General features: G+C 52.4%; 6 protein-coding genes across 6 annotated transcripts; 2 read left to right on the forward strand and 4 right to left on the reverse strand.

Annotated features, from left to right (window-relative positions):
- On the reverse strand, positions 1–1,573 carry CORC01_09505 (uncharacterized protein; the record flags this gene model as incomplete). Its single annotated transcript, XM_022621134.1, has 3 exons — positions 1–516; positions 630–1,272; positions 1,514–1,573. Coding segments are annotated over 3 exons (1,219 nt in total), but the record flags the coding sequence as incomplete, so codon positions are not given.
- A 4,147-nt stretch (positions 1,574–5,720) lies between these two features.
- CORC01_09506 (DHHC zinc finger domain-containing protein) lies at positions 5,721–7,084 on the reverse strand (the record flags this gene model as incomplete). The annotated part of the gene is made up of 4 exons (XM_022621135.1): positions 5,721–6,335; positions 6,458–6,873; positions 6,928–7,000; positions 7,067–7,084. The coding sequence occupies 4 exons, from the start codon at positions 7,082–7,084 to the stop codon at positions 5,721–5,723; spliced, it is 1,122 nt and encodes a 373-aa protein (XP_022472281.1).
- Positions 7,085–9,702: 2,618 nt separating this feature from the next.
- Positions 9,703–11,061, forward strand: CORC01_09507 (uncharacterized protein; the record flags this gene model as incomplete). Its single annotated transcript, XM_022621136.1, has 1 exon — positions 9,703–11,061. One exon carries the CDS (start codon positions 9,703–9,705, stop codon positions 11,059–11,061), a length of 1,359 nt encoding a protein of 452 aa, XP_022472282.1.
- Positions 11,062–13,119: 2,058 nt separating this feature from the next.
- CORC01_09508 (uncharacterized protein) lies at positions 13,120–13,455 on the reverse strand (the record flags this gene model as incomplete). Its single annotated transcript, XM_022621137.1, has 1 exon — positions 13,120–13,455. The coding sequence occupies one exon, from the start codon at positions 13,453–13,455 to the stop codon at positions 13,120–13,122; it is 336 nt and encodes a 111-aa protein (XP_022472283.1).
- Positions 13,456–16,761: 3,306 nt separating this feature from the next.
- CORC01_09509 (CRAL/TRIO domain-containing protein) lies at positions 16,762–18,292 on the forward strand (the record flags this gene model as incomplete). The annotated part of the gene is made up of 3 exons (XM_022621138.1): positions 16,762–16,967; positions 17,093–17,607; positions 17,679–18,292. The coding sequence occupies 3 exons, from the start codon at positions 16,762–16,764 to the stop codon at positions 18,290–18,292; spliced, it is 1,335 nt and encodes a 444-aa protein (XP_022472284.1).
- Positions 18,293–18,749: 457 nt separating this feature from the next.
- Positions 18,750–19,421, reverse strand: CORC01_09510 (magnesium-dependent phosphatase-1; the record flags this gene model as incomplete). Its single annotated transcript, XM_022621139.1, has 1 exon — positions 18,750–19,421. One exon carries the CDS (start codon positions 19,419–19,421, stop codon positions 18,750–18,752), a length of 672 nt encoding a protein of 223 aa, XP_022472285.1.
- Positions 19,422–20,478: the final 1,057 nt, after the last annotated feature.

Consider the following 20,478-nt stretch of genomic DNA (forward strand, 5'->3'; position numbering starts at 1 on the left):
GGGGGGGAGTGGGGGAGCCATACTTGAACGAGGCACTCTCATCATCCCCCAAAGAATCAAACACCATGCCATCATCAACCTTTTCACTACCCACCTCCCTCCTCGCCTTCTTCCACCCCTTGCCCGCAGAAGCCATCCCCTTCCGACCCACAAAGACAATCTCCTCGTCCTCGCTATCCCCCTCGGCATCGCTCGCCTCGCTGCGCTCCTTCAAGAAACTCCGCACGGGCTCCTCGAGCACGCGCACCCAACCCCGAACAGCGGGCGTCCGCTTCGCCGTGTCGCGCAGGTCGCGCGGCACCTCGCCGACGGCCAGTCCCGTCGCGGACCCATCTTTGCGCTGCTGCTTCTTGCGCTGCGCCTGGAGTTTGGCCGTCTTTTCTTCGATGCGCTGGCGGAGGCCCGTGTCCCAGTATTGGGCTACCTGGTAGGGGACGACTTGGACTGGGTAGGTTGGGTGGACTTCCCAGTCGCTTGGGAGGGGAGGTTGAACGTTGGGTACGCCAATGAGGCGGTCTAGATGCGAGGAGTACGGTTAGCGGTGGTGGTTAATGTGGATGTGCCGTAGGGGCAAGTCGATCAAGATAATGACTCTTAGGCCAGAGTGAGAAGAAGGGGAATAGACGCACCATTCTCCCATCGCCGACGCGCCCTGCTGCCCTCATTACCCTTCAGAAGCTGCTCCCTCTTCTTCTGGCTATCTCGCCTGCTCAGGGGCCGCCGGATAGGCGTCTGCTGTATAGTCGTCGTCGCCTCGGCGGCGATCGTGACGGCGGCGGCGGCAGAGGCCTTTTGTACCTGCTCGTCGAGGTTGATGGCCAGCGGGGTTCCCGTGCCGCGGGCGACGGGGCTGACGCTCAGGGCCTCGAGGGCGGAGACGGTCCACGCCTCGATGTCGACCGAGCCGGCGGTCGCGCTCTGGGCGGCGACGTGGGCAGCAACCGGGGTCTGGGATTGGGGCGGCGGGACGACGTCGTTGGGGGTCTGGTGGTCGATAACATCGGGGGGAGGGACGGCGCTGAAGATTGCCATGCTGGGCAGATGGAGTGATGCTCGTGGAGTGGTGGTTTCGGTGGTGGCTGGATCAGTGCTTGGAACAGATGGACGTCGGATGTCGAGAACGCGGAGAGGAGATGTGAGGTAAGGTAAGGTAAGGTAGGGTTCAGGGCTGCCGATAAGGGGCGATAAGAGCGGCGATCGCGGGGTGCCCGGATGCTGCTGATAAGAGTCTAGGGATTCGGGGTGAATGCTGGATCCGGGTCTTTGAGGCGTCTACTGCAAGTTTGAGTGTTTGTCTAAAGGGTTTGGCCGGTGAGCAATTCTAACACTGTTAGGAGTCTAATGTAGGTTCATGTATGATGATGATAATAGTTGAAAGGGGGATGATGAGCGAGGTGGGAATGAGAATGCCGGGGAAGGTCGCTGCGGACCGGGGTTGGCTTAGCTCCGGGGGGGTAGTGCGCATGACACACTTCATTTCGGAGCTTGGACCAATCACGACGCGAGCGCAAACCACGTCTCCTTTTTCGGCGTGATTCATGGGTAGCTCATCGTTGCGGCTCTGAATCGCCATGTCTTGAAAGAGCGCAATGTTGAAACAATATTGAAAATGAGACGATTCAGCTCGCTTTCCGCTCGCTGCGAATGGATTCCGCATGGCGGCATTCACACGAGCAAGACCTCCATAGATAGCCTGGGTATTTCCTATCGAGCCTCCCAGAATTGGACGGATATTAAAGTAAGGTAGTAAGGTGTTCCAAGGTAAATCGGTTTCGCGAGAATGGACGGGACCCCCAAGGACATCAGCCAGGCTCCGCCGCAAGCGATATCTGTCAACGTAATACTTTCCTGTAGTAGACACGATGTGCTACTTCTCTCAAAGCGACGACGTGCAGAGGACAAGGACATGATGCAGTATCTGGCGAAGATGCGGTATCCACAGGATTTCGGGGAACAGCAATTTCAATTGCGCAAACCACGAAATCTGAAAATGCATGAGCCTCCACCAAAAAAGGTCCATCACCATCTGGAAATAAAGGTCCCAATTGAGAATGTCCGTTCCAATGCAATAGGGGTTCTGATGTAGCCCTCAAAGCATCTTATCCGTCAACTCAAGAAAGCCTACAGCCAATCCTCCTTGTATTAACTCCTGTCACTCAGAATTGATCCAGCAGCTTTCCAAACCATATATCGCCTTACTCTGCCAAGCCATCTTCGCGCTCCTCATGGATTGACAGCCCAAGAAGACTTGACAACCGCCTAGGTGCCGGACTAAGACTGCTGGTCAGTAGGCAAGCTGAAGCAACGGGTCTTCGAACTTACTACTCTGCGGTCACCTGTTTGTATCGGACAAGCCAATGCTTCCTCAGACCTCCCTTGGGCCCTTCCACTCGATTCGGACAGGAGGTTCGACACCTTTGCAAACGCCGCAAGAATGTGTGTCAAGAACCTAAACCAAAAGTCAACGATCACAAAACATAACATGAGCAGAATCCGAAATACTTGTTGTTTTGCAGAACAACGTGCCCATGGTCTCCTGTTTCAGAACGTTAGCATTTGTCATGTATGATGCGTGGATCGAGGTGTGATATGCTCGCCTTTGGCCCGCTTGCGACAAATACCAAGGCCCATGGCGCTGATTGGTGATGCCTTGCAAGTTCTCTCTGCCATGCTCGATTGCGATTTCCGCCCGCTGCTTGTAAGCCCGATGTGGCTGCATTAGCAATCAAAGGACCAATGACGCGGGATGTGTCTATATCATACCTGCGCTGACCAGTAGCTTCAACTGGGGAAGATACAAGAGAACAAACTCTTTATGGGTACGCGTGGGGTGGATGGCGCAACTTGCGTATGCTTCTAGCGTCCCAAAATCCGCGACACAGAGACATAAAAGGACCAAACAAACCGTTCACTCATGATGAGCTGCTCTCAATGTTGAGAGGAATGGTTGAGCAATCAAACTGCCGATTGCAAGAAGTGTGCTGTGAAGAACATACACCAGCTAGTCGGAATTCTGGCCCCGTTATCGCGTGTTAATGAGGGTTTTGTTGCGAAGAGTTCCAAGTAGTGAGATCGCATCAGAAAGGAAGGTTTTCATTCAATGAGTGATAGAATGCTAAATCAGGGCCAAGGCTGGTGGCCGTGGTCGAGGTTGGGGTGCTCCCGCCATCGGGCCTTGAGGAGGCTGTCAACAGTCAATGTTTGAAGTCGATTACGAGAGTGTCGAAGGGTTCCTGCCGCTAGACACCCGATGCAAAGGTAAGGCAAAGGTGCCATGCAGTTGGATGAGCGAGTGGTGTCTCGTTTCTGCTGCCGCAGAAACTTAAGACAGATACACCGATGGTGTTGAGAGGAAACAAAAAAAGGCTGAAGAGTCTTTTGAGTGTTGTGCTTTTGCTGCCTTCGAAGTAAATCGAAAAATAGGATATTCTTAAAAGGATTGAATCATGTGAAAAGGGTTGAGCTCCTGCCGCCGGAAGAATGGAGTGAAGGATTGGAGCTGTTGGATTCCTGCTGCCCCAGAAATCGAGTGAATGTGAGAGAAAGGTGCTGAAATTGAAGTATGTGCCGTGTGAAGTGTGGGTTTCCTCCCGCCCGAGGAATGGAAGTGGAAATTCAGAGGTGTTCAATAAAATGAGGTGTTGAGTTTCTGCTGCCCCAGAAACATAAAGTGAGGACAAAAAGGTGCCAATGGAGTTTATGCGTATTTGCGTGTCGAGGTCCTGTTGCCCAGGGAAATAAAGTAAAAGCTGAACCGGGTTGAAGTGCCGATCAAGAGTGAAGTGCTGGGTTTCTGCTGCCCCAAAAACATGAGTTGGAGTCTAGGATTGCTAGAGGAATGAATATTCGAGTGAAGCATCATGTTCCTACTGCCCAAAGAACATGAATTGAAGAGAATAAAGTGACGAGCCGGAGTGAAGAGTTGCGTCAGAGTGAAGTGGCACGTTTCTGCTGCCTCAGAAATATGATGTGAGACAATCGTTGCGTGTTCCTGCTGCCCCAGGAACGCGGAATCAAGAACGAAAAGTCGAAGACGACGAAATCGCTCATGTATAATGGAATGTCGAGTGTCTATGGCCCAAGAAACGTGAAGTTAAATAAGGGCCAAGACTCAGACATAAAGAAATGCCAGAACTGCTGAATGAAAACAGTTCGTCAAGTTTCTGCTGTCCCAGAAACGTCATGTGAGTAGAAAGTGTGAAAGGTACCCAGTGATTTGAAAGGTGAAGTATCGAGCCCTTGATGATTCAGGAGCTCGAAGTTGAGAGCCAAGAGAAAAGTCGATGAAGTCGACTGATGTTGTAGACAATTGGGTGCCGAGCTTCTGGTGCCAACAGAAGCAAAGTGTGGAGAGTGAGAACGAGACCCCGAAAGAGAGAGAGAGAGAGCTTGCGCAAGGTGAGTGTGGCTACCAAGCTCCTGCTGCCGCAGGAGCGTGGAGCGAGAAGCAAAGAAGAACCGCCAATGAAGGTAGCCAAGTTGAGGTGACCGACTTGAGATGAATGGGTCGAGAGTTTCTGCTGCCCCAGAAACATGGTTTGAGGATGGTCCGAAGGTATGTGTGATAACCAAGTATGATCAGTGAAGGATCAGATTGAGTATTGGAAGAGAAAACGACCACCCGTGTGCTGCCTTGGACTAGTCATGATGCCCTCACTTGCAACGGAGAAGCAAAAATGCTTTCCATGATGAATGAGATGACATAAGTGCTGTCGTGAATTGTTCAATGGACAATGTGTCCCAGCTAGGCGAGTGTGCGTGAGACGCAACAGGCCGTGTTGTGGCTGGGACAGACAACCCCAGCGAATTGAGTTAAAGGTTTGGGGATGGTTGTAAACGAACAGGTGTCCTGTTTGACGACCCTTTAGAGAGACTGGTGCGTCATTCGACTGGTAGAAATGTGTCATTCAACTGAGGTGTTGATCGACTGAAATCTCAATTGACTGATATGACGTCCGAGATCGAGGAAAGTGATGATCATTGAGTGAAGAGTGATAGTCGAACCTCAAGGCTAGATTTGGATGTTCGCCGAGGTTGATGACCGAGGTGATGAGCCTCTACTTGATTGCAGTCTCGAGCAGGTAGCTGTGCGTGCTTCCTGCGCCGAAGCCACATTACACAAGGTTTGATGGTCGTGCAATAGGTCCCGTGTGTTGAGATGAGTGTAGAGTGTTGAGACTGCAATGGATCCTGGGGTGGGTAGTGCCTGGTGTGTGTCTGAAGGTTGGCAAGTTTTCGAAGTCACAATGTTTGTAGGTTGAAGTTGAAGTGTGAGAGTGAGTGTGTGACTTGTTGAGAGTTTGAGATACCCAGGGGTGGCAGGCCGTGTTCCAAAGAAATGATGAGAACAGCGACCCGCCGTCGCGTTAGTTTCGTCGTCTTCGATCGCCCGATCGCAATTTCGACTACTAACAGCCGACACCAACGAGAAGGTGCGACATTTGTCGGCCGCGTTTTTTAAGGAGGTTGACATCCCCCGAAGCCCAAACGAATCTTCGTCCGGGGGGCGAGACCTCTTGTGGGCATCAACCGCAAGAAGGTCGAAAAGATATTGATTGTCCTGTGTGCATGGCAGGCGCATATCTTGTCAAAGAATAGACTGGGCGAGGCGAGTAAATCCGACCTCAGCCGTCACGGAGGGGCGCGTAACCGACCACCAACCGCGTGCCAGGGCGCGACGAGGCGAGTAACCGTCCTCAAGTCGCCGGCCCCCGGCCAGCCTAGGAATCCTCCGACGTCCAGCCGCGTCGGCGCCGCGAGCTGTCGTGTCGAAGGGCGAGGGGAGGAGGAGCGAGGCTGATGCCATCCGGTATAACCAGAGCGCGATCTTCCATGAACTGGGCCCACCGAGGTCCGAAAGGGAGATCCCAATCGGCATGGGTCCCGAATTCCCGTACCCGGCGAGGGATACGCCAGAAGAAAGGCCACTCCCAGATGCTGTCGCCAAGCACCGCACGCAGGTTTCCCATTGTGCCGAGATCCCACGGGTTGAACGAAACCACCACATGCTCGAAGCCGTTAGGCCCGGCAATCCCCATCGGCCATGCCTGCTGGGGGAGGTTCCGAACATAACGCGCCGTCTCTGAGTGCGTTTGGTTCCGAAGCCCTTGGTTAATCCATTGGGCCCGGAAAGGCGCTTTCTTAACCCAAAAAAAGACGAAGGGAAAAGACGTAGTAGCCACGATAGCGGGAGGATACGGCCACCTGGTTCCGAAGGATACCATGGGCCAGCAGAGAACTCCCAGAGAGAAAAGGTGAAACACCAGAATCCAGACCGTGAACAGGAGGTAGGATTTTTGGGTTTGGAGGGAGACCGGGCACCACAACCACCAGCACTGAGCATAGAATTGTCAGCCGAGTACTATTCCTACTAGCGCTTCCCCTAACCCGGGACGAGAGATTCACGGATAACTTGCAGGGAGAGGGAGGGAGGTGAAAAGAGAGATAGATGACTTACGTAGTGGTCAAACAGTGCAATGCACCCCAAGTCCTTGCCCTTGTTGGTCTTGCCGTGGTACATTCTGTCCAGGAACGACCCGAGGCCCTCCCCACCTTCGAAATCGGCGGTCTGGAGGCAGTGGTGGCAGGTATTGGGTCGGAACCCCAGGTCGAACCAGTGGCGGGCGGCGGCGGCGTCAGGCAAGGACTGCATCACTATCTTTTGGCGTAAGATAGCGCCCTTCGGGATCCTGTATCCCTGGTGTACAATCCGGTACGAATACACCCAGAGAGAGGCAAGGCAGCCCAGGGTGTGGAAAAGCACAAAAAAGTACATGCCCAAAAGGGCCCAGGCGGTGACGAGGTCGGACGAGAGAGGGGAGCGGACAGTCCAGAGAGGAACTTCCCGGGAGGCAGGCAGGATATACGTCGTGACTTATATAAGTTAGTATATAACAAACACGTGAAGGGAATAAACACAGGACGAACCCAAGGAATGGCAGACGATCCAAGAGGTCGCGACAAAATCGACGACGAGCAAGACGGGGATCCAGGCCGAAACCTGGGAAAACAAAAAATTGGCGAGGGCGAGCGGCACGGCCACGACCTAGGCGGCGGCGAAGGAGACGTTCTCGAGGATCTCCATGGCGGCGGCGGCGGCAGAGCGAAGACAGCGAGAGAGAAAAAAAATAAACTCAAAAAGCAAGAGGCAGTTGGTTTTCAATAGTTCTATAGTCAAGTCAGCAAAAGTCGACCAGAAAGTCGTCTTTTAGGGGGGTCAACAAACCGTTTCTCGTGGTCCGAAGAAGAGAAGAGGTTCAGAGGAGGGGGCCGGGTCGGGGAGATGATTAAGTACCAGGCCTCTGAGGCGGATGGATTGGACTTTCTTCATGCTCTGATCTGATCTGGAGCTGTCGTACCTTCGTCCTTCTCAGAAAATCAACAGGCTCGTGGAGCATGAAGGCACCGCAATGGCGACATGAGTGGAAGGAACACTCAGAGAAGGTGCGCCGTGTTCAGGGACGGAAGGCAAGTTGACACCATCCCAATTGTTGTCTGAGAAGGAAGCACCGCAAATTGTTTCAAGGATTCGCAACAACCATCAACAAACTAATCGGCAAAGCAGATCGAATCCTCTCCAACATACACATATGGCATAGTTTACACCCCATTCCTCCCTGGACAGCGGTCATGTCACTTGCTACCGCCCTTTCTAGAATCATATGAGCCATTACTTTCTCCATCGATTTGAACATTCTCTTCATGGTTACTGCTGAGGAATTTGCTAATCTCTCACCGGGCAGTGCCATCCCTGAGGTCCCCACACTCTCCCCATGCCGCTGGGCCAACTTCTTCCTTCTCAACGTCCCCGTCGTGGTCAGAACTGATTTCCTCGATCAGTGACGGTACTTGTGTCAAGTTGGACCGGGGGAGAACGTCCGAGGGTCAACGCAGTATCATCCCGACTCCGTTAGGCTGCAGGCACGTTGGTATGCGTGAAAGACCATATGGAAGGAAAGCTCCAGCCAACTCTGTGATTTGAAAGAATTTAAACTCTTCTAAGCAGGCTGACACGTCGGGGGAGCAGGAAAATACTAGTCCCCCGGGAAGCTCGCCCTTTCTTCCTGCACTTACACAGAGTTTCCCTATTCTTCTTCTTTTCTGAAGACCGACTGCAAAGTCAACGGCAGCTGAGAACGACATGGGCGAGTGGACAAAAAGAGAGAAAGAGTTCGATGTCCAAGGCAAATTAAAAATTACAGCCAGAAGGATTGACGAAGGAAACTCTCCTTCTACCTAGATAGAACGATAAATCTCACGACTACTCGGCAGTAACAGATAAAGAGGGCAGCATAAAAAGCGACTACGGCGTGTGTCCAGTCAAAAGACCTCCGCCATCTATGCAAAGATCTCGCTGACGCTGGAGTCTTCTCGCACACTAGCGAGGCAATAATATTTCGCTATTACATCCCGTGGTCTGATTTTGTAGATTGGGAAAAAAAACTTCTAGCACTTCACCCGCAAGACATCAAAAGACAGGCGTGTAGAACGCTCAGATGCATCTGTCTGATCTCCGTTCTAGATCTGTACCTTCCTCCTCAAATCTCGCACCATTCTGTCTTTCTGAATCATCAAATAACCTACTGAGTCCCGATTGTTGCGCCTCAGAAACATCATCCTCAGCCCATGTCATGCTCTCCCACTGATGATGTACCCTCAATAGAGATTTCTTCGTACACGGGAGCTGACAAGTCTACAGGCTTCCACATATTACTGCCAAGGACAATTCACTACATGAGCGATGTCCTGGAGTGGGCTCATGTATCTTCTTGCTCGCGCTCGGCACTCTTCTGTCGGCAGTGACCATGTGTAAGTGGCCACTCTGGCCGCTGTCAAAGCAAAGGGGTTGAGAAATGTACTGAGAGGGAAAGGCTAGCTGAGATGAGCAGAGTTCATTCCATAAACAAGAGGATCAAGGCGTTAGCATCTGCGTGGAAAAAAAGATGGAGTATCCTCTTCCTAGGTAGTCTGAATCTGTGTCCTTGACGCCTTATATATCTGGGTCTCCTCGCGCTCAGACCGTTCGACGAGGCACCTCACAAATACCTGGTACCAATTGCAGATTTGGTCTAGGTCTCTCTATAGACAACTGAGGGAAATGACGGTGGAAAGCACGAAAATGAGGCTTGAACCAATTTTTACTGAAGAATAACACATCGACATCGCCAGTCATGGACCTGGGGTGACCCATGAGCCACATCACTTGCAGTAGCTTCCCGTGTGTCTTGCTTTGTTGAAAGACGGCAGACCCATCCTACGAAAATACATTTCACCGCAGATTTCTGCCTGAACTCTCAAACCACCTATCACAAAACGCAAAAGGCTCAATGCCATCGAGGTGGGTGGTTTTGCAAAGTACGTGGTGTTTCGGTCGGAGAAAGCAAATGGCCCCACTCTTTTGAACAGCAGTGCACCGAGACCCGTTGCCCGGGCCTGGACAAAGAAACTGTTCAGGTTGCGGTAAACCTCAATGTGAGCAGCTTCGAGGTTCGCGCGACCCAATCAAAGTAGAATAATCAAATGAATGATTCGAGGTTTCGAGTGCTCATTGAACAATGAAAGTCCATAGATAAAGCTGAACAGCATTCTAAGTCCAGCATGGTGTGGTCGTGACGAGAGCAGAGAGCGCGTTCCACAATCAACATCAGTCAACTGTCCATTATTTCGTGTCCCATACTGAACTGAGTAATATCGCAAGTCAAGATGGCAAGCTTTGAAACCTTACCGCCTGAGACCCTCTTGCAAATTGCAGCTTGTTCAGACCTCAGCTTGTCATGTCTTCATGATCTACAACTCACTTGTCGTCGACTTTTCCACATCACGAATCCTTTGTTGCACCGCAAAGCTGCTCAGAGTCTTGCTGCCCTACATAGATTGGTCGAAGAAGATCAGGGCCGCATCATTCAGCGGGTTCTGAGTTACCAAGTCAAGGTGAAATCGGCTGCGCCTCAACACTTCCTCGACATCAGTCTCTTTCAGGCGCTCTCGGCAGGTCACTTCAAAGCTGCCTACGCTTTGCTCAACGGCGGGGCGGAGATCATCTTCAGCACCTATTCTCCAGACCGCTCACAATGTTGCGAGACCAGAGAATGGCTCAAAGACAATGATGTACTTGGACTCGGGTCCCTCGCACACGCAGCCAGGAGTCGGTATCATATGACGTTCTGGTACAAATCTACTGCGCCGCCATACGCCTCTGAGGAGTATTTCTGGAAGTGGAAGGGGAAGGTCCTGGAGAAGATTTGGGTCAGACTCCAGCTCCATTTCATCCAAGATATTTCTCTCGGACTCCCCAGCGTCGCCAACCAGACGTATTCAAGAGAGCTCAACATGGCACTCGCTGAAGCTGCAACGGCGGACGCGCATTCCATTGACATGATGGAATACCTCATCCGAAAAGGAGCAGACGCCCACTGCCAAAATTCACCGCAGTTGACTGGACAAGCCTGGCATAATGCATTGAACGAGGAGGTCCCAGCTCTTTTCGAAGCCAAGGTGAATCTGCTCCTTTACCATGGGGTCGACCCAATGAAGGTCTGGACCTGGGAGGGAGCGCGGACACCAATCCAATTCTTCCTCACAAAGTTGTATCGAGACTCTCTGTATGGCGAAGAAGGCAGCCCCTTTGTCAACAAGGTCTTGGGTTACATGGATTACTTGGAGTCATGTGGCTGTCTACGCTGGCCCCAAACCACACTTGAGTCCTTTGTGCCCGATATTGGAACTGTGCAGCTCAACGGCACCATTGGCAATGATCAGACGGAGGAGAATGACTTGTGTGACGCTCACGGAGTGGATGGCAGTCGGGAGCTCGATCTCATCTTCAACGAGCCGAACGAATCCCTGCAGCCACTTCGGGAAGCTTTGTCGAGTCACTGTTCACGCAAGCAGTTTCAGCAACAGGTTCCGCTGCGTCCACCCGCCTCTTTCAGGGAGCGGTTTGACAGGGATTCAATGCCGATCGCTATTCAAAAGCTCGATAGCCTGTTCATGGTTTTCCCAGTCTTGAGACCCAGTGTATCGACAACTGGTGAGGGAAGTACTAGTCCTGTGGAGAAGTAGGGCAACAAGGATCAGCCTGGGTACGAGGATGGAAGCTGTTTCTAGCCTGAATCGTCGACCGTTTCTTTCAGCAGTGCTGCACCATGGCGTCTGAATTGTAACCCATGATTCAGCCTCTTTGAGTATTATATAATTACCTTACTCAACCACCATATTGCCCCGTTGTGAATCTGAGACTCTCTGGATGTTGACTTCCGTCTTCCTTGCGATCGCGCCAAGACCATCGGATTATTGTCCTATTCAAAGGTGGCTGACATCAATTCAAAGTCCAGTCACGATCAGTAGCCCCTTATCTTATCCAATCCCCAAGCATCAGTTCGAAATATGTTCACAAGTCTAGACGTGAAATTTTCATTATTAAGCATGGCACTGGCCTGTCCCGTTAGCGCACAGCAAAGCGCCTGGGCTCAGTATGGAGGTACTAGCCACACAGGCGGGACGAAGTCCGTCTCTGGATGCTCTTTGGATACTGCTGCCGTTAGCAAAACAAGTGGTATTGTCAGTGTGTACTTGGCGCGCCAAATAGCAGAGCGCCTCACGCTCAGCCGCCTACGACTACTCTCCAGGCCATGACTACATTATCCGCATGTGATCCGGTCACAACTACTTCCACGGCACCGTGGAGTGAGGGCACCGCATGCCCCGCTCTGCCGAATGGCCTCGGCGCATCCACATCCGTTCTGCCGCACCCATTCACCTTCCAAAATAGGGGCAAGGTCACGTCTTAGTCTGACTTGTCTTGCAAACATGCCTAGATCAGCTCCCGGCTCCAACGCCTTGAACTAGGAACCTTGCCTCCCAGAACCACAGTCTATCACGGCATCCTACTCCCGCAACAAATAGATAATGAACATTTCGGACAGTGGCAAATCTATCTCTTTTACTGTTACCATCTCCAAGCCAAGCGGCAACAGGGTTCCAGCCATCATCGGACAGTGGGAGCCTGGCTAGATTCGACCTTTTCCCTAGCGGGCAGACAGTGGCTCGAATCTTGCATCCGGATCACCACAGGCACAAGTAACAAGGGCCATGTCGCCATGGTCGTCCGAAACTCGAGTCGTTCGACCATGTCGGATCATTGATGCTCTTGAGATGATGCCAGCCATGGGAATCGATCCAAGCCGAATCGGTGTACCATGCTGCTCCCGGAACGGCAAAGGGGCTATGGTCGCCGGTGCCTTTGGCTCCCGGATTGTACTGACTCTTCCGCAAGAATCTGATGCCGGCGGTGCAGGATGCTGGCGAATCGCCGATTGACAGAACGGAAACGGCTTCACCGTCCAGGATGCCAAGCAGATTGAGGGCGAGAATCCTCTGTTCACCTCAGCATTTAAGCAGTATGCCAGCAACATCAAGTAGGTACCCTTTGACCACCACATTCTTCGTAGACTCGTCGCACCGAGGGCAACATACGTCAGGAGGATCCGTATTTTCAGAGGCTTGCAGCGACGAGAACGTATGGATGTATGTCAGGCGCCAGGAACCAGTGGCAAGTGCTTGGATCTCTCGATAGCTTCGGCTGTAGTCAGCATGAAGGTCACGCTAATTGCAGCTTTCCTAAGTCTCAACAGAATGAGCTCTCTGCCTTCATTTCTCAAGCAGGAATGGCTGGCTACACTGGAATATATAGGTCAGACTAGTCTGGTACCAACTTCAATGTAGACAGTTGGTCGACATGAATTGTACGTACGCTGATTCAAAGCTTTACGAGATTATCTAGGGGTTGAAACAATATACTTATCAAGAAGGGAGTGGATCTTTACGCTACTGTCACAATTTGGAAAGACGTTTGTTGAAGATGAAGTAGAAGCACAGAGCAGCAAACTGCTGTGTTCTAATTTTGATTGTCTAGGCCTTCCTCGATGAATTAATGTTTGATATCACCAGAGTCCCACGAATCCTTCAGTCATAATCATCCTCTTTAGGTATGCTTAATGCCCTCATAGCCGTGCTTATCCTTCTCGCGATTCCTCTGAAGTCTCCAGCTTCGGTTTATTTGCGAGTAAACGGTTGTTTGTTTGTTGAGTGCCAGAAGAGTGAACTGTTGTGTAGAGGTGACTAGTTCAAGTGGCAGATGTCAAAGTACCAATCCTGGGCTTTATAGGCCTCCTCTTTACTGCAAGCGCCGGCTGTGCATGTTGCAAGTGAGTGCTGAGACCAGAAGCGGAGGTGCAGGCCGGTGTCCATGCAGAAGTCGTAGACGTTGACCTTGTTGATGTTTGGCGGATACCAGTGATTCTCGCTTTGGAGACAGCCCTGCCAGCATTCGGGGAGCTCATGAAGTGGGACCGGGCCTCGTGAGAGACTATCCGGATCCTTGGGGCCTCCGGGTTCTCCTGCCTTTACGATGGAAAGTCTGGAGAGGATGGCGAAGATGATGGTAGTAGACTTCATCTTGGTTGTTTAGAGGTGATGTGGCTTTTGCAGTATAGGTTGTGTATGCTGGGCTGAGAAGGTTGGATGAGAGGGGAATTTTAGATGAAGAGACAACTGAGGATGAGGGGAGAAGCTTGGGTGAGAGGAGTATTGGGCTTGAAGACAGCGAAAGAAGATGAGTTTGTTTGTGTGGTTGGTTCTTGACTGTTTCCGATTCTGGCATGCTCTACAGGAGAAGTCACCCTCTAAATATAACCTCCCTTCCCTCTATTTCCCGGTATGGTGACCATAAAACCCTTTCACAACGTGACCTTAACTTCTAGTTTACTTTGGTTCCTGGCTTTGACGGTAAACTTTCACCAACCTTGAGGACTACGACGTTATCCGTTGTCTAAACGGTGTAACTTTACTGGCTCTGAATTAAGCTTTGGATTGAATCTGGGATTTCCATTGCCGGACAAAAGTTGAGTATATGGCACAGCGGCTACACAAGGTGTCCTGAATCCAGGGGTTGGGCGTAGTTCTTGGCTTTTCCTCCGCCATCAGCGACTTGCCCAGTGTGAGCCCGGTGTGAAATCCAATTCACCTTTACCGGGACCGGATCTCAGAGACTAACACAGATATCAACAGATCCCATGTCTCTGTTCATTTCCTACGTCTTTAACCGGTTTCAACTGAAGGATCTCATGAGGCCAAGCTCATAGATTGCCATCTTCTGTAACCAATGAAGAGTAGGCTACATGCAAGTATCATATGAAGAAACCTTGGGTAAACGTGTCAAGCGATTCCGAGGTCATCAGAAAACCAGAATTGAATCTATGACTCCAATCCACAATCAAGGTGCCTTGTGAGGCCTCAAGGTCGTTTTGAAGGCTTACACGTCAATTTGGAACCCAAGGTAACCAAGACACGAAGCTGAGACCTCAAGGTTCTAGGACCAGGCGATCAGAGATTAAATGTCAAGACTACCATTTCAATTCGCCACCTTTTTTCGTCCCCAAAATCTGTGGACAACTTCTCTTCCACTAAACCCAAATCGAAAAAACAAAAAAGATGAAGCTTAATAATATTCTCCTGGTCGCTATACCTCTCGTGACGGCTGGGGGCAATTGGTCAACGGATCCAGAGAGTCTCCTGAGGGTTTCGCTTCCCCTTCACCAATTTCCCGAGTTCTGGCAAGACTATTTGCACAAATAAAAGAACCATTATGCTCCGTATATTAACAAAACGTGCACGAATTCTGTGTCGATAATGGGTAACACGGTCGATGGTGGTCTCTCAACGCCCTTGCCACATGTACGGCTGGCAAATGCAGCAGGAAAGAAGCATTGAAGGCACAAGACTGGTTTTTTAACCGATGTTAGATGGGAATGAAGCATATCAGGAAGATACCGTCATTCGTGAAAGAAAATGACATGGCTCCCAGCAAGACCAATTCCAGCTGGATGATCGATAATAATGTCTAAGGAGGAGTCAAGACGCAGAGGTTGCAGGGCAGCCGAGGATTGCCTACGTTCCAAGACGGGGCTTCGTTTCTCAGTATATCACACGAGAGTTGTAAAATAAGACACAAAATATTTCACTACTTTCTAGAATATTGACTAAAGGTTATGTTTTGGCTGTGCGACTGCCTACATATATGTCCAACCTGGAGTAAAGTATAACAAGCTAGAGAATAACCTAGGCTTACCTGCGTGCCAGCTGGAGGCTCTATCCCCAGTTTTCTCCCACTCACCGCAGCCACCTAGTATTCAATCGGGACTAACGCTGGAGATGATTGAAGAAGGATAGAGACAGGTAGAGGATAATTAATTTGAGCGAGGATCGAGGCTAACTAAGGAGTATGGTTTTCTGGATTTGTGGAGTTTCGTAGGTGTTGCCCAAACCACCAGCCTCGAGAAAAAGACTTTCTCAGTCAAACTTGAATAACCAGACTGTAATGATTGAAGCTATAGTGAAACTGTCACGATGGCATCAATCATCCAGAGTCTCAAGACCATCGCGTGACCTCAATTAAGTAATCACCAGGGTTCAGCGAACTTCGCCCTGTGGTACTTTGTATTCCAAGAAGACAACTGAACCTTCCTGCTATTATCAATGCCCAAGTACCGCCTCTTTAACAGAAAAATCAATATAACCAAGTCCGCTGTTCCTCTGTTCCGATGGTGTTGAGCTTGAAGATGCAGCACAAGCGCCTAGTCAGTCACGAATCTGCTGTCCGCGTTTCCTCGGGAACCCGCTGCGTCAATCCGAGACTGGTCCGTAGGAGGTTGCCAGAATAGGCGAAGTGGATTCCCCATGGACATATCTGATTGGTTATGTAGCAAGATGGAGTAATTTCGAATCTCAGGATCAAGTACCCAGGCGCATGAACTGGCCCCAGAAATCTTGCACGGAACGAGTCGTTCGCAAAGAACCAGAAGGCGGTGCGCTTGGGCAGCTGACGGGAGAACAAATGGCAAACTTGGATTCACCGGCCACACTGCAACTCCATCAATGCCAGCTTGCCTAGGCAGGTAGGCGGAATGGCGGTTTGGTTTATCAAAAACCATCATAGTCTGAACTCGTGTCCCCACTATGATTCGCCGGGACTTGGCTGTTCATTCTGGTCTTATTGGCCGGTGACATGCGGTTCGATGAGCACTAAGGCCCAGGGCTGGCGGGCCGATGGGGCGCCTGCATGATGCGAGGGGGAAACTGTTGAGCAATCCTGTGAGTTCTTTCAGAGTAGGATGGCAGCATCAGGCATTGCTGTTCGGTCGGTAAAACAGGTATGCATTGGGCCTCGTCGAATTGAGGGTATTCCCAAGGGTCAAAGGATGCGAAAAGTCCGAGGTAGGACGGTTTGGCTCCAAGTCTTTTCATGACGTAAGGCAAAGGAAATTAGTCCGTCCGGCGTTGGCCGGGATCGTCGGGTGGACGGAGCCGGAGGCTGCGGGCGAAAAGATAAGCTGACAGGTGACAGGGGTTGGGTCACAGGGGGGAGGGGGTTGGGGGGAGGAGCTGCAGGCTGGAGCAGCCACAGGCACACCAGATTCTCCCGCTCACTCCCAGTCGATTACCACATCAAAAGGAAATGGACTGGATCCAAATGGGCTATGGATGGATCCCGCGCGCCCGCCCCCTGCCGCTGTCCGCCCGTCATGCCGGGCTGACAGTCCAGACCCTTTCCCTGAGCGACCTCGCACCGTCGCGCTGACGAGTAGAAGTTCTTCAAAATCAAAAAAAGTGCGATGCAACGACGGCTGCGTTCTTTGTAACACATCACTTTTGCGACCCCAAATCACAGATACCCAAACAGTATCCGTACCCTACTCACATACAATGACGACCGATACCGCATCTTCCGACCCCGCGACCAGGGTCAAATCCCACGCCTCGACGGTGTCTGACGTTGGGTACCCTCACGGCCACTTCGGTCACCTCAACGAGCACGAGGAGACGCAGCTCGCCGCCTTCAGGACGCTGCTCGAGGAGAAGGGGCTGTACAAGCCAGGCCCGCCAGCTTCCCACGACGACCCGACTCTGCTGTGAGTGATCCAACGAGCTCCTCTTTTTTCTGCCGCAGTCCTGTCTGCTTTCCTGTGCCGGAACACCCGGAAGACACCCAAAGGCACTTTTGCTGACTTTTTCTGCCCCCCGCCTTATCCTGCAGCCGATACTTGCGGGCGCGAAGATGGGTCCCTGAGGACGCCCTCACGCAGTTCAAAGACACCGAGTCCTGGCGCGCCGCCAACGACATTGACGTGCTCTACGAGACCATCGAGCTCGAAGCCTTTGAGCAGTCTCGCCGCCTTTACCCGCAATGGCTCGGCCGCCGCGACCGCCGCGGCATCCCGATCTACCTCTTTGAGGTCCAGAAGCTCGACAGCAAGACAATCGCCGCCTACGAGAAGCTGGGCAAGGAATCGACGTTCAGCAAGGCCAAGTTTGACGGCAAGACCCCCGCGGGCATGATGCGCCTGTTCGCCCTGTACGAGAACCTCACACGCTTCACGCAGCCGCTGTCGACGCAGCTGCAGGACCGCGAGCACCGCGACGCCCCAATCACGCTGAGCACGAATATTGTTGATATCTCTGGAGTCAGCCTGAAGCAGTTTTGGAATCTCAAGGGGCATATGCAGGCTGCCAGTCAGCTTGCAACGGCGCATTACCCCGAAACTCTTGACCGTGAGTGGACCATCATCTTCTTCATCACTACCTTGCCCATCATTTCATTCACTGACAGATAAAACGTCCAGGCATCTTCATCATTGGTGCGCCAGCCTTCTTCTCAACAGTCTGGGCCTGGATCAAGCGCTGGTTCGACCCCATCACCGTCTCCAAGATCTTCATCCTCAGCCCCCACGAGGTACGCCCGACGCTCGAGCAGTTCATCGAGCCGCGCAACATCCCCAAGCAGTACGGCGGCGAGCTCGAGTTCAAGTTTGGCGACCAGCCAACCATCGACCCGGCGTGGGAGGGAATCATCGAGTGGGCGCCCGGCCACGACCGCTTCACCTCGCGCCCCGCCATCTGGCGCGAGACCGAGGACGGCACCCGCGTCGAGTGCATCGGCATCGGCTACGTCAAGGGTGTGGAGCAGAAGGAGGCCATTTGCTCCGTCCCCAAGACGTGGCCGCCCAAGGCGAAGGTACCCGCGGCTGAGCCGACGCCGATTGCTACGCCTGCTACCAAGGAGGGCAGCGTGACGGAGGAGGCTGGCAAGGCGGAGGCTGAGAAGGCGGAGGAGCCGGTGAAGGTTGCCGACGCGCCCGAGTCTGATCTGCAGAAGCTTTCCATTGCGGATGATAAGCAGGTTGCGGAGAAGCACGTCGAGGGCAGCACGTCGGCGCCCACATCGGCACTGGCATAGGCCGTCGGGATTGACTGGCATTCATGAGCATGAGACTTTGGTTACGGAGAATTAGGATTGCATGTTTGGCCTGGTAGGGTCGATCTGCTTGGTAATCTGGGTTGGTTTGAATCAATACCCCCGGTGGTGATGGACGTGACTGGGGAACGGGAGCAGTAGGTCTGGGCAAGGCAATAAGGGTTGGAGTTACATCATTACCAATTCAATTCGATTTTTTTTTTTAAACTTCCAACATTTGGTATCATGACGTTGCACCGTCCCATCTACCCTGAATACCCTAGCGGCGCGCGCGCACAGGGGTTGAATCTAGGTTCAGATCATCCCGTCTTCGCCGTTCCGTCTATGGCGTCTATCCTATCCGTGTCCAAATGCGACGATGAAGAAGAGATGAAACTTTGTCGCCCAATCCCAAGAACGCCGTTCTATGCAAAAACCGGCCCAATCGTGCGTGGCACTTCTATCCCGAATGACCCCTCCTCTTGCGCCACTCCGCCACGCCCTTCTCCATCTCGTTCCACGTCAGACCATCCCTCACCAGCTGCATCGTCACCCCCAAGCTCTCCGTCTCCCGATTTCGACTCTCGTCGTCAAAAAAGAGCATATCCGTGTATGCGATACCTGTCTTCTTGAAAATCGTCTCGAAATGCTTAATCTTGCTACTCGGGTAAATCTCCAACGGCGCGTCAAAATATTCGAGCGCCTTCTTCGTCTTCTCCTTCTTGCCGCTGCCGCCCTCCTCGGCACTCGGCGGCGGAACGTGTAGTAGCTTCAGCATGTCCTTTGCCAGGTCGGGCGCCGACGTCCGTGACGCGACGGCAATCTTGATGCCTGCCAGCGGCAGCGTGTAGAGTATCCGCGGCACGTCCTGGTAAAAGGCGAAAGATTCGCCGTGGCGGTCCGTGACTGCCGAGTGCGTCGCGTTGGCTTTCAGCGGGCCGGCGACGTGAGTGTCGACCCAGAAGGGCCAGAGAGTGTAGTCGAGATCGAAGACGATGAGTTTGGGGAGGGGCAGCTCGTCGGTGAGGATTCGAGGCAGGGAGAGGGAGTTGGAGTTCGTTGTCGAGGTCGAGGGCGTCCCGAGGTTTGTGGTGCTCCCTCCTTGGGGATTCTTGGAGAGTTTCTTCGGCATCGGATCGGTGAAGGAGGGATGTTCGGGTAGCTCTGTAGTAAGTGCGAGGCGATCAAAAATGCGACGGATAGGCGTCGAAGGGTGCTGTTGCAGGTTCCAGGATAAGTGACGGATACGTTTAAGAGCGGAAGCAGGGCGAGGGTAGATTGCGACTGCGATTCCGATTGCTCGCGACAGGCTTCGTCACTGCATCCGGGTCAGGTTCCATGGTGGGGAGGCTAGAAAAGAGTACGTACCTGCCTGCCTGTGCGTGTGCCTGCTTTCCATCTCGGGCCCACCGAGGTACACAGGCACGTGGGACGCCTGAGGTGGCACCGTGGCTATTGACTTTTGGAAAGTGGAAAAAAAATGAGATGGCCTTCTGCGAGGAAACATGGTGAATTAAAATCCCATCTGGGTACGTACACCATTTGTCTTCAGCCGTATTGTCACATCTCATCAGCGACGTTCAAGAACATTTAAATCGCAGTAATCACCACCAACTTCCGCCACACCGCGACACCGCGACACTTGCTACTGCCCTTCGTCATGTCAACGGGACTTGCATGAATAAGACAGGCACGAACGTTTCACCACACGAGACAGTCATCGAAGCGGACAAAAAGCAAGAGTCGACGTTGGCCTGATTCGAACAGACGCTCCCGAAGGAACAAGATTTCTAGTCTTGCGCATTAGACCACTCTGCCACAACGCCATGTGATGAATCCACTGTGAAGCGGGGATGTTGATGGCGTCCGGTCACGAATTCAAGGATGGAACTGTGCGGACTGCAGTGGGTTAGGGCTACGATGGGAAACGCCGCGATACTCTGAACGGAGCGGTGGAGAGACTGCGCTTCGAATGGACCCTGGCGCCCCAGGCCTATGCTGGCTTCGGACGTGAGTCTCCTCTTTTGGAAAAAGACTGACCGTCAACTTCGGCTCCGATAGCTTCAAAGTCTGGCGACTCGTCCGACCGGCTGGCCCACTCCCGAGCGTCTTAGATCGATCTGGACGGGGCCGTTCGGGATCCAGTTTACGCCTACGACGTCCGGCGACACAACTTGGATCGACACGAC

The sequence above is a fragment of the Colletotrichum orchidophilum genome (assembly GCF_001831195.1).
Source record: "Colletotrichum orchidophilum strain IMI 309357 chromosome Unknown Scaffold_87.1, whole genome shotgun sequence".
Lineage (NCBI taxonomy): Eukaryota > Fungi > Ascomycota > Sordariomycetes > Glomerellales > Glomerellaceae > Colletotrichum > Colletotrichum orchidophilum.